The 12,726-nt window shown below is 38.9% G+C and overlaps 1 protein-coding gene across 5 annotated transcripts in view; it reads left to right on the top strand.

The window, feature by feature from the left end:
- The window catches only part of RHBDD1 (rhomboid domain containing 1), a 34,845-nt gene extending 22,553 nt beyond the window's left edge, over window positions 1-12,292 (top strand). For 4 of the 5 annotated variants that reach the window (XM_062005578.1, XM_062005577.1, XM_062005579.1 and 1 more), the window contains one exon: window positions 9,374-12,292. In XM_062005578.1, coding sequence (XP_061861562.1) covers window positions 9,374-9,489 — 116 coding nt within the window. In that variant the 3' untranslated portion in view covers window positions 9,490-12,292. The remainder of the gene's footprint in view (window positions 1-9,373) is intronic. The other variant, XM_062005580.1, reaches the window with a different exon arrangement.
- The last annotated feature ends 434 nt before the right edge of the window (window positions 12,293-12,726 follow it).

Below are 12,726 nucleotides of genomic sequence, written 5' to 3'. Positions count from 1 at the left end.
TTACTCTTCACACCATCCTTTTCTGCCTTATATGAAGCTTGTATTCTAGCTATCTGAAGTACCTAAAAAAATAGAAATGTTTATAAATTAAAATGGTGTTTGTTTTTAACAGAAATGTTTTAAATTGGTATTAAATACATTCATTATGATATATTGTTACCTTTTTATAATACAAGTGAAGTTGATAACAAAAGAGCACTTTATAGAATCTGTTTCTCAGTTTCTGAAAACTTCAACCTGAGAGAAAATATGTTCAATAGAAATAACCATGTTACTAGAGCATCACATGTACAATTTACATCACAGGTGAAATGTTTATATTGGAGTGGCCAAATAAAAGACAGAAATGACCATAGTATATATTGTCTGGTGTTGAGAAAGTTTTTCATACCAAACATTGCTTCCTCTTTAATCTGTTGCATGTCAGTATGGATTCTTTTGGAAATTCAGCCAAAGGCTTTAGTTGTTCCTTAAGAAATCTGAAAGACTTGTTTTAAATTTAGTGAAGCTGTAACATTTAATGATAACAAAAATAATAACATGACTGAATATCTCAACAATGTAATTCTGTTATTCTGTCTTCCTGGCTACCAAGGAAGTATTCATCAGGATAAAGGTACAGGAGCCTCTACTTGTAACTGCAGCCCTTAAGATGTGGAACTCCATTCATAAATCTAAGCTCAGAACATTAATTTACACCACTGTGTTATGGCTGTCAGAGAACTATCAGGCAAAATATGAAAATTAGTATCTTGACAAATCATCATCACTTCTACTTTCACACCTTCTGTGATCCTACTTTTTATTACACAGAACATGTCATGTTATCTGGAAGACAGTTTTAAAAGCAGCAGATGAGGCAAGACTGGGACAGGAAAAGGCTTTTCCAGTTGGAAAAAATGGCTAACATTTTTTTAAAGTAAATACAGCTTTTTGCTTTATTAAGTTTGCATCTATTCTATGAGTCACTTGGGAGGCAGGAATGCAAACTTCTAATGGAATTAGGGTGTTTGTAACCCATGTTTTTTTTCCTAGTTATCTTCACCTTTGTGTATACCTTTGTTCTTTAAGCGTAGCTCTCCCTCACTGTCCCTCAATATTTTGAGGCTACCAGCTTAAAACAAAAACAGATATTTTCTACAGCAAGATTATTTCTGTAATATATTTGTTCTAGAAGTGATTGCAATCTGAGTAGTCCCATTTCACTCAAACTGTACTGAGAAACATAGAAGACAATGAGAATCTTAGCCTTCAAATAATTCAATAAACCAGCATTTAGTCCACCCTGTTTGTCAGCAGAAGACAGTGAGTTAGATACTGTTCATTCTACGTAGAAATTTTTTAAAATCATCAAAATCATATTGTGTTGTCCTATGTAATTTTTGGACAGAATAGGTATAAAATGAACTTTATTAGAAGTTTTATTTTATTTTATTGAGTTTTTTACATCCAATTTTGCATCATTTTTAACACTGAGTTTGAGAAAGGAATCCTTAAAAACTGTAATGTGTTTTGAAACGTTACCTGCAAGCAAAATTTGTGTGGGTTTGAAACTATGGAGGAAATGGAATACGAATAACAATGACAAAATGATGATGATACAAGTAACTAGATAGCATACACCTTAGAGATGATCATGCTTCAGTGTGGAACACCTGCAGCTTTAATTTGTAGCCTTAAATAGTCTCCATCAGTATAGGTAACTAGGTCTTTTTTGCCTGCTTGGTTTTGGACGAAGGTAAGTTTTCAAGGGAATATATTCTTATTTGGAGAGTGCTTTTTGAAACATGAGATCAATCTGAAATAACATCTCTCACTGGTAGATCACTGTGGTGTACCAAGTCACATTTTTAATTTCAATTTGAGACAGCAGAGTTTCTTAACACTATGGCAGTGTTTGTTTTCAGTGATAGAGTTTCTTAAGCCTCATAGATGAGTGAAGTGGGGATATGTGTCATCGTATGTTTTTTCCAATATAGTTTGATATGATCAAATACATGTAAATGGAGGGTTTTTTTTCCTGTGGTTTAAAAAGAGTGTTTTAATTTTGCACCTCTTTCTGCACTTTAGTTTAGAACAGCAAGGCTTTACAGCTGAACACAATATATTTCCTTAAACTGCTTAAAGATTAAGCTTGCCTATAGATAGATGCCTGATTTAACAGAGTAATACAGAACATGTAACTGATCACACCTGTTTTATTGACACAAAGGATGAGATGAAATTACTGTGCTAACGAGCAATTAGGATATTTTTTCCCTTTCAGTTAGTCTGAAAAATAATTAGCTTGAATGAGCCATGTCCTTTGAAGACAATGCATTTTTCCCTAAAGCATGACATTCATGGTTGCTTGCAATTATATGGATGATGAAACAGGTACTTGAGTAAAAATTACGTTAAATAATTTTAAATAGCTCAATGGTTGTAAAAACATGTACCATAATCTAAATTTAGGGCTCTGTTTCCTTATTAATCTTTTCTCCCCCCTCAACTATAACATTTAAACCATCACAGTTGCTCTGTAGCTTGGACAAAGAGGTATTGCAGTAATTTAGACTGATTCCTGCCCCACCTCCCCAGCCCTCTTCCTTTGTTGGACACGTGCATTTATTAAGGTTTGTAATCCACAAAATGTGCCATTATGGATTTGGAATGTTGATCTATTCTTACCAATTACAATGTTAGTGTCCTGCTAAGCTATTAAAAGAATCAGTAGCATAGTACAGAATTTTCTGATATTGGTTCTGTTCCACAACTAAAAACTAATTTGTATTAAGACATGCATCTTCTTTCAGCTCAGTAGTTACTCTTCTATTATTCCACACATGGGGTATCTAAACCTACCATAAAGGTACTGCATTTCTGCTTACTCTGCATCCAGGCCTTCCTCAACTGTAATTCTATTTTTATTCTCTATCCTGAAAGTTTCTTAACAATTAGTATCAAATGCATAGAAAGAAAAATCACCAGGCTTGTTTGAGAGATATGTAGGCATCAGTTTTAAGGTTATGAAATTGTTGTAATGGTATAGGTCCACTTACTATTTATATTCTTTCCCTTCCCAGTTTTAGATACGTTATTGTCTCAAACAAGAGTTGGTTTAAACAGCATTAATTTTTTTTATCCAAAGTGTAGGTTTTTTCATTTTCATAATTATGTATTGATTACAAATCACAAACATTCTTCCTTTACTTAAGTCGAGAAAATAATTTTGGATTTAAAAAATCATATCCCTTGATATTTAAACAATACTGTTTGAAGTTAAAATATATGGCTGCCATTTTTGTTTAATACTATTATTAGCATCTGTCCTTAGCATAATCCCAGCGTAGTGGATCTCTTCTCTGTTGTTTAGTTGCTGTTCTGCTCAGATGAAATGGCTTGATTAGTGTGGGATGTAGATTTGGATTTTTGTTGTGGTGGGTGTTATGATCTTTTGTGAGTTGAACTTCTGTGTCTGTCTTGTAATCTCAGTAATGTTAAGAATCCCTTGCAAGTTCACGTCTCTGCACAAAGGAATTTTCCTTTTTTCTTAAGACTTAAGTTTTTTAAACATGTAGGTGGCTGTACAGTTTGTGATTAAAGAGAAATACCTGTAAGTATACATACATAGGTATAGTACTCATGATATTTTACACTGAAACTGTCTACATTTGCATTTCTTTTGTTCCACTCAAAGTTTTCAGATGGCCAAGTGTGGGCTACTCATAGGTACATTTGTGGTTTAGTTAGAAAATATCTAGGCACGTGGCTGGCTTGTTCTGGGAATTTTTAAGGGTTCCCATTTCTGTTTTCTTCTACCAAGACTGGACTTTGTTAGTAGTTTATGAAATTTGCCGAATCCATGGAAGACTGTATTGAGAATGAAACTGATGTCATAAGACTGTAGAGAAGTAGTGTATAATTCAATTTCATTTTTCCAATCAGTGTTATCTTTCCCTTCTACAATTGTAGGAATGTCAGTCCTTGCATTTGATTGATGGTTTCCTGCAGAAGTATCTTAAAATAGATGATACACACAAATGTTCAGGGCACTGTAAAATACAGTCATGAAGTCATTGGAGAGCACTGGCATCTGATTCTTTTCATCCAAATTTCCTTTTTTCTTTGTTTTTAAATCCAGACTATAGATGGTCTCAGGTACCCAACACCTCCTTTTGGAGAAGATTCCCCCCCTTGAGTACAGTGGCTGTTGTAAACATCTTTCTAAATCTGCAGCTGTGCTCTATGATCCTCCTCACCAGCAACTTTCTCCAGGCAAATTTCCAGGCAATTCAATCACACACTATTAATTTAAAAGTAGGGCTTCAGTCCATGTGAGTGATGTGTTTACACTTACTATTAAAGTGAAAACAATATGAAAACAGGAAATGCTGAAGCATTGTGACCTAGCACACTGAGAGTAAAGAACCCAACTTCAGATTGAGTTTGCCACCCTAATACAGTATGGCTTTCAAGGCTCTTTTGCTCTGTTTTGTCCTGTTGTTATTTGCTTCTCTCTAATTTGCCGGGGATTGTAGCACTGTGCTGAGGTTACTCTGTTCGGTGTTTAACATGCTGATGTCTCTCTTTTGCAATGCAGCACATCTTTTATTCCTTCCATCAAATGTTTGGTACTACATCAGGTGTACTTGGAAACACTGCCTGAAGGGTTAACTTCCTTTGGTCTTTAGGCAACAAGTTGACAGAGGCATAATTGTTCTTAGCTTCCGATTGTTGCTACAAAAGATTTTGAGACACCAATTCAAAAAATGATTGGTTTCTTGCATTAAGTATCTAGTACTCATGCAGAGTCTTTATCCACATTTTCATGCTAAAATGCATACAGCATGCTCATTTTTTTGTGTGTGTGACTTCTTAACTATGCAAACATATCTGAAGGTGCTGCCAATGCAGCTTTCTCTTGGATGCTCTCCTTCTTGCAAAAGTTTCAGCTGCCAAATACAATTAAAATAGGAAGAATGAACTTTATTAAGGAAGTTGCTAAATCTTTGACTGTAGCTAGAGGTATTTGTCTTATATTCATGCTACATCTATTAGTGTGGTTTGCATACGGAGGTAGAGGCTGTTGTTGGTGTTTTGATCCAAGACTCAGTGACAGAAATGAAAGGGTTTTTTCACTCAATTCAGTGGCCTCTGGATTTTATTTTTTCCTGAGTAACTTGAACTTTTTCTTAAGGGAACAAATGTTGTTCCTTTCACAGTGGGTTTGGCAGGGTCACCTTGCTGGAGAACAGGCAGTTCTGCTTAACAGCTGTGGGCATAATTAGAAGCAGCTCTGTGCAGGCTACATAAAAGCACTCTCTTCCACTTTGGAGAAAGTGGTAGTTGCTGTGGAGTGATTCCAGTCTGCACTCGTGTCTCCATCCATCCATCTGGATTTCTTACTCTTGGCATGGGGAAAGGGATATTGTTTGGAGTTACTTTGTTGTTATATGTCTTTGTTAGGCAGGCAGAAATGCACTAAGAGGGGAAAAAAAAGTGTTGTTTTTCCAAATATGATTTTATATATATTAAGATTCTTAATGAATGTTAACAGACTTAGTCTGGGGATACTTTTAGTGGTAAACTAAGGTCAGTGGATAGCCCTAATCTTAGATTTTCCCCTGATTCGCTATTTTAACTCTTCTTGTTTTATCACTGGATTAATTCCATAGACTGGATATACTTTACAGTTTGTTCATTGAGACTGTCTTAAAAATGACGTTCTGAACCTTTTTCTAATGTCTGGTTAAATAAATGAGTCAATTCTAGTAGTTTGAAGAAAGCTATGTGTCTCATTACATCTTGGTGGTCAACATCATGTCTGCACCCTTGTAGCCCTATGGACAACTCTGTTGTGGTTTGCTTCTCTTCTATACTTTTCGTTTTCTATCTGAAGTCTCTAGCTTGCATTTAAAAATGAATCTCTAGTTATTTTGTGCATTACATAGATTCCCTGCTGTTGTCAGCCTGCAGCAATAGGTTTTAGTATTATGCAGAAAAGGGAATATGTGGGACAGTTTTGTCTTTCATATTCAATCTAATATGACTGTGCAGTCTTGTAGACATGTGAGCAAGCCCAGCTTGCCCTGAAAGTTGGTTGGATGTGAGCCAGCTCTGATCAAAAAGTTTCATTTGTTCAAGAAGTTTTGCTACTGCAATTGGTTACATTTAGCAGGCTTAAGTATGGACAGTTATGGTCCTTTCTGCAAAGGATTCATTAGACATCATGACTTCAGTGAGGTATTTCAGATCTGCTTCACAGATAGGGCACTGCAAGATGGTAGTGAATGTCCGCACTTGTTTCAGTGACTTGGCAGTGACTTGTAGTACCATTTATATCCTGTAGTACACACAAAGGTGTGGCTTGCACCTAGGGTTGATGAACCTGAGAATTTAAATCTAGTTTTGAGCATAGTTTTTTTCAAAGTGGGGAAAAATGATTCAGGTCAGCATAACTTAGTAACTTTTGTTTCTATTAATTCCAGTAATTACATAGCCTAAATGTTTATTTAGTCCATTTTTTAACACATTACTGTGACTGATGATAATATAAAGGATGAATAATGTGGTTTTTTAGTACTTTTAAAAGAAACTTCATGTGAAGCAACATTTGGATGAAAATTAGAATTTAGTTGAAAAATAAATATGCAGTTAGGATATGTGATCCTGGTTATACATGCAAACTGGGGACAAGAGGCTGGAGAGCAGCCCCACAGAAAGAGATCTGGGTGTTTGGGCAGTATTCAAAAATAAGTGATGGAACACAGCATTGATTCTGTGATTAGGCTGGGTGTAAAACTAACTAGAAAAGCCTGTGTTGAAGTATGGATTATATGCAGTGGAATGCCCTGGGTGGCGTTTGGGTGATGTAATGCAATATATCCCCCAATATAGACCCAGGAGGGCTGCAGATCCACTGAAACACGGGAGAAAAGTGATCTTGGCAAATTGACAGGCTGCCTCAGAAAAGATGGATGAATTCTGTTTGAAGTTCTCTGTGCTCGTAGATCCAGCCAGCAGCGTAACATGGACGAGCAGCGCTGTGTCACACGGCACTTGCCTCACTGTGAATCTAGGCATAGGCACGTGAGCTGCAAATGCTTCCTTAGGTGCTCTTCAGTACTAACCTGACCTTGAAGTGTAGAGTGGCACTGAGTTCTTAGCATGTCTTTTGAAAAAAGAAACCCACTCCCTGTTCTTCTTCCTACAGCTTGATTTAATCTGCTTTTAAAAAAAATATCTTCCTCATTCCCTCAGAGCTTGTTCTGCAGCTGAATGCCATGAGCTACTAGGAGCATATCCTTGCACTGTTCTGTGGTGTTCTTCCTGAACCTTCTACAATTTCTATTACAAGTTGTCAGGTCTTCCCAGTTCTTTAGCTACATAATTTGTAATTTAAATGGAATTGACTGTAAGATCAGGCAGTTTGGCTACAGAAAACACTGTAAAAGGGCAAATCACACAGTAGTTTGCTGTGAGTCACAATGATACCTGAACCTTGGCTCTGCTAAGGGTAGACTTCTTGTCTTTCACAAAATCCAAGGCAGGGTTACCTTTGTAGCCTTGGACATGAGACAATTAGATCGGAGGCTGCTGTTAAGGGCTCTCCTATTCAGCACAGAGCACTCATTTGAAAGACTTGTATCCAGTAAGACAGCCTAACTCTGCATTTATTGTTGGTTGAGTTTGTTACCTGTTGTCTCTGGGTACAATTTCGAATCTATTTTCTTGTTCTAAACCAAAAATATCACTCAGTAAAGTCATGACAGGCACTGAGTGTCTGCAGTGTCAGAATGCCAGAGTTTCAGAATCGAGATAGCAGTTTGCTTACCATGTGTTAATTATAAAAATTAAAGCAGAAAATGGAACTTAAGATATAATCCAGAAGTTTTGTCTTAAGAATCAGAAGCAGCAATATTAGGTGCAGAATTCTCAGTCTCCAGTATCTGATAGGCTATGGCTAATAGTCTCATATAATCATATATTTTTCCTTTCTGGCTTATCAGGTCAGGCAGTTGCATTTTTAAGATGACTGTTGAATGTGCCACTGATTTCATTCCAAGTCTTGGAACTTGACTAGAACCAATAGAGTATGCCAAACTTTCTAGGTCCTTGAGGTGTTCCCCTGGTCAGTTCTATCTTTTGACTTGAAGACTTCTGCTCAATCATTTTTTGTCCAGGAAAAAGGGTGCAAATTTGATTAACAGTCTGTGAATTCCTGTTGGGGTTTTTTTAGGTAGTAAAAATGGTCTTATGGGTCAGCATAAACAGTTTTGAAGTCTTCTTTCTAAACTTGTTATCATGGTTTCTATACAAGCAGTTCCTCATCTAAATCTTGACAGAGGTCAGCCTCTGAAGGAAGCCCAGGAAGTGAGGGACTTCTCCTTCATAAAACCATACATTTGTTGGCGAGTACTCTACAAACTGAAATGCTTTTGTAATTGGATAAGACACTAACAGATCCTCTTCTTAAGTTGGACTGCCTGGGATCATCTCATGTAAACAGGCCTTATGTGTGTGCTACAAATGATTTGGTAACAGGATGCAGCTGGATTTGAAATTCATCTTGAAAATGAATAAAATAGTGCGATACTCACTTGTGGGTTCCATCTTTGCTTTTGCTGATTTAAATGCGATCCTGAGGTGAAAGTTTCAAAAATACTGAATGTTACAGAGGCTGTTATCTTTAATTTTGCTTCTCCTTAACACTGTACCTATGCTCAGAAGACAAGCTCTTATTTTTGTTTCCCAGAGCCTTTCAGCTGAGGTTGTATAACCATCGCTTTTTAATTGTTTCTTTGCTCAGTGACTTCATGTCAGTTCTGGAGAGCTGCTTTGTCTTTTGGAATGCCAGGGCAGAGAACCTTCCCTCTTGCTTTGCTATTTCCACTCAAATTAATTTGCTTACAGCTCTCTCTAGCAGAGCTGCCACGTGTAGTTTATTTCTGTAGTTGCTTCCTGCCAACTGAGGGTGGGAGATGTACGTGCAGATGGGACGGGTCAGCGCGTATTAGACCACAATCCTAAAAGCAAACACAAAAGCCTATTTTGCCAGAAGTAACTACTGAGGATGTTTAAATAATTTTAACAAGATGGAGTTTACTGTGTAAAGCAGGGAACATGGAAAATGTGAACTCCCATCTTAAGACTTGTTAGAGGTTTGGTTGTTCTTTCGGTTGTGGTTTGTCGGTTTGGTTTCTTTGTTGGTTTGTTTGCTTTGTGTTTCAGTGGCTTTGAGAGCAGTTGCTGGAAGTTGTGATTGCCCCAGAACTGGAAACATTCAACACCCTGTTTCCTTTGTGCTGTGATGCTTTGGATTACAGGATATATGTGCATTTTTTTCATATTACAGAACAAAATAACAGTTGTTTTTCATTGTGTCTTGTAGATTTTGGTGGAGCAACATATAACGAGCGGCGGCCCTATGGCTTCTGGTTTGCGCCCGAGCAGCACTCGGAAGAGGAAATAAGAAGGCAAAGGCTTCGTAGGTTTGAGAGGCGATGAAGTTGGCAGGTGTTGATGTAAATTGCAAAGTGCTATTCTGAGTTACCAAAGCATTTGCAGATTCATTTGTACTGTGCAGATTCACTGTATTTTTTTTTCTCTTGTTTTTTTTTACTACTAGCTACAGCACTGCAGAGGGTTTTGTGAGTTCAGGCTCGGAATTGGAACTTGCCTAACAAGTGCGAGATAGAAATCAAAAAGTGATCGCTGGCAGTCTCCATCTTAATGCACCTTAAACAAGGAGGAAGACTGATGGTTTTACCAAACTGTCTTTTTTCTTACCTTCTTTCTATGTACCTTCAGGAATTTCGAGGCTTTTTAACTGCCAGTATTCTCAGATAACAGGGGTTTTTCATCCCTCATGGATTCTAAAAGTATTATTTTTTGATACAATTGTAAATCTTGGCAGTTTTTTCTTACAAACATACATTTTTATGATGACCAACTGCTTTTGGGATTGATATGTAGAATGTCACTTGAAAAAGGCTGCTTTAATGACAACAGCTAGACCATGTGAGTCTAAAGCTCTTCAGCAGTCTTGCAAACTGCAAAAAACAATTGCAACTATCTTTGCCCTAAGGAGTTATGTAATAAAACTTAGTGTTGCAGTCTTCCCTAAAACATGCTATTTTGTCTACAGCTTGTATGATAAAAATGAGTTGTAACTACTTGTTATTTCTTAAAGCCTTCCGTAATATTTATGTTGTAAATAAAATGCTTCCCTTTAGAGTTGAAATAATTTGTTACTAGTTTTATGGAAAGGCAGAATATATTTGTTTAGTAACTTATACTTTTTCCAAGCACCTATTTTAATTTTTAAGAAGGCTTGGAAATTGTATCATGTATATGCTGTTCATACAGCTTCAGAAGGCCATTTTCTCTATATGTATCTGATTTGACAGCAGTAAGAGTTTGCAGACTGTATTGAGCTTGTGTGGCAGCAGGGGAGCTACAGGGGTGGCTTCTGTGAGACGCTGCCAGAAGCTTCCCCTGTGTCCAACAAAGCCAATGCCAGCTGGCTCCAAGACAGAGCTGCTGCTGCCCAAGGCCGAGCTCATCAGCGACAGTCACAGCATCTCTCTGGTAATACATTTAAGAAGAGGTAAAAAGCCCTGCACAACAGCAGCTGAGAGAAAGGACTCAGAATGTGAGAGCAACAAATCTGCACACCCCAAGGTCACTGAAAGATGGAAGGAGGTGCTCCAAGTGCTGGAGCAGAGGTTCCCCTGCAGCCTGTGGTGCAGCCCATGGTGAGGCCCTGCCCCTGCAGCTATGGGGGTTAATGGTGGAGCAGAGATCGACCTGCAGCCTGGGGAGGACCCCACATCAGAGCAGGAGAATGCCTGAAGGAGGCTGTGACCCTGCGGGAAGCCCACACTAGATCAAATTCCTGACAGGACCTGTGAACCCATGCAGAGAGCAGCCCAAACTGGAGCAGGTTTGCTGTCAGGACTTACTGACCCTGGGGGGGACCCAGCCTGGAGCAGTCTGCTCCTGAAGGACTGCACCCCGTGGAAGGGACCCACGCTGGAGCAGTTTGTAGAGAACTGCAGCCTATGGGAAGGACTCATGGTGGAAAAGTCTGTGGAGGACTATTTCCTGTGGGAGGGACCCCACATCTGAGCAGGGGAAGAGTGTGAGGAGGCCTCCTGTTTGAAGAGGAAGGAGCAGCAGAGAAAAAATCACTTTCATACAGAAAAAAAAAAATCCTGGAACTATTTTTTTACTGTTCCTTGTTGTGGTAGTTTGAGCCTGGCTGGATGCCAGGTGCCCACCACACCGCTCTATCCCCCACCTCCTCAGCAAGCCAGGGAAGGGGAGAAAATAAGATGGGAGTCTCTTATATGAGATAAAAACAGTTTAATAAAGAAACAGCAAAGCCGCGTGCGGGAAGCAAAGCAAAAGCAGATAAGCTGTTACTCTCTACTTCCCATCAGCAGCCATGTCCGGCCACCTCCCGAGAAGCAGGGCTGCGGTACGCGTAGCGGTTGCTTTGGGAAGGCCAGAAATGAATCTCGCCTCCCCTTCCTGCTCCTCTCCCCCAGTTTGTATTACTGAGCTAAAGTCATATGGTATGGAATATCTCCTTGGTCAGCCTGGGTCAGCTGTCCTGGCCATAGTCCCTCCCAAGATTGTGCTCACCCACAGCTATTGGTGAAGGTGGGGGAAGGAATGCTGGAGGGACAGCCCTGATGTTGTGCAAGCGGTAGTCATAATATTGATATCAACAGTAAGCACAGCACTGCAGGAGCTGCTGTGGAAAATCACTGCCATCCCAGACCCACTACACTTGTTTATGGGGTACATTTTCTGGTTGTAACTAAGGTTTTGTTTGCTGCAAAATGCACAAGCTATTCTTTCTTTCCTGTGGCATTCTTTCTTACACCTATCATCCTAGGATCCATTTTTGTGCCAAAAAGCAGGACAGTAGTGTTCCACCAGGAAGGTGCTGAAGGAGCGCCAGAAGATGTGGCTGCAGCGTGGCTGTGAGTGTGCTCAGCTGTTCAGACAGTGCAGCAACATGGCTTATGTTACACAAAGTGCTTTGTTCAGGTTCTAAGATACTTGGTGCATGCAGAATGCTAATGTTTGCTGTATTCTTGGTCTTGGTTGTTTCTCAATGTATGCAGTAGCCATAGAATAAACCAGCAGATACTCAGCCAGCCTTCCAGTGCTCACTGCGAAGAGGGATCCAAAAGCTGCCTGCACTTTGCCATTGAACGTGCACAAACATTGTCAGTGCTAATAATTGTTTGTCTGTTTTGACTTTCATATTAAAAATTGAAATATATATTTTTTTACATGCAGAACTTCTCTTTTTTGACTGTGGTAAGGAAGAGGGTGCAGATTTTGAATTCCAGGGCTGCCACCAGTGTTAGAAACAGAGACTTGTCACACTGAGGGGGGCAGATCGTGGCAGGATGAATTTTGTTTCTTTGCTTTGAATTTAGTAGAAGTTTTGGAATTAGATTATTGTAAAATTCCAGTGCTTAAAGTATTTTGCAAAACGTATTAACAGAATGATTCCTTAGTAGAATTTTTACTTAAAACCCCTATCACTTTAGGTTTCAAAGCACTGATGATGGCTGATGTAAGTTGTAGATAAGTTTCTCTCGTGTGCTCTGTTGCACTGTGATCTCTTCTGGGACAAGAATTGTAGACAGTCTCCAGAGCTGAGTGCCCTGTGTTGTCTGTCTCCTGACACTGGTCAATGCCTGACCAACTCTACACTCAAGG

This window comes from Colius striatus, chromosome 12 (genome assembly GCF_028858725.1).
Source record: "Colius striatus isolate bColStr4 chromosome 12, bColStr4.1.hap1, whole genome shotgun sequence".
NCBI lineage: Eukaryota > Metazoa > Chordata > Aves > Coliiformes > Coliidae > Colius > Colius striatus.
Note: the sequence above shows the minus strand (reverse complement) of the source record. Positions and strands in the feature narration are given on the sequence as shown.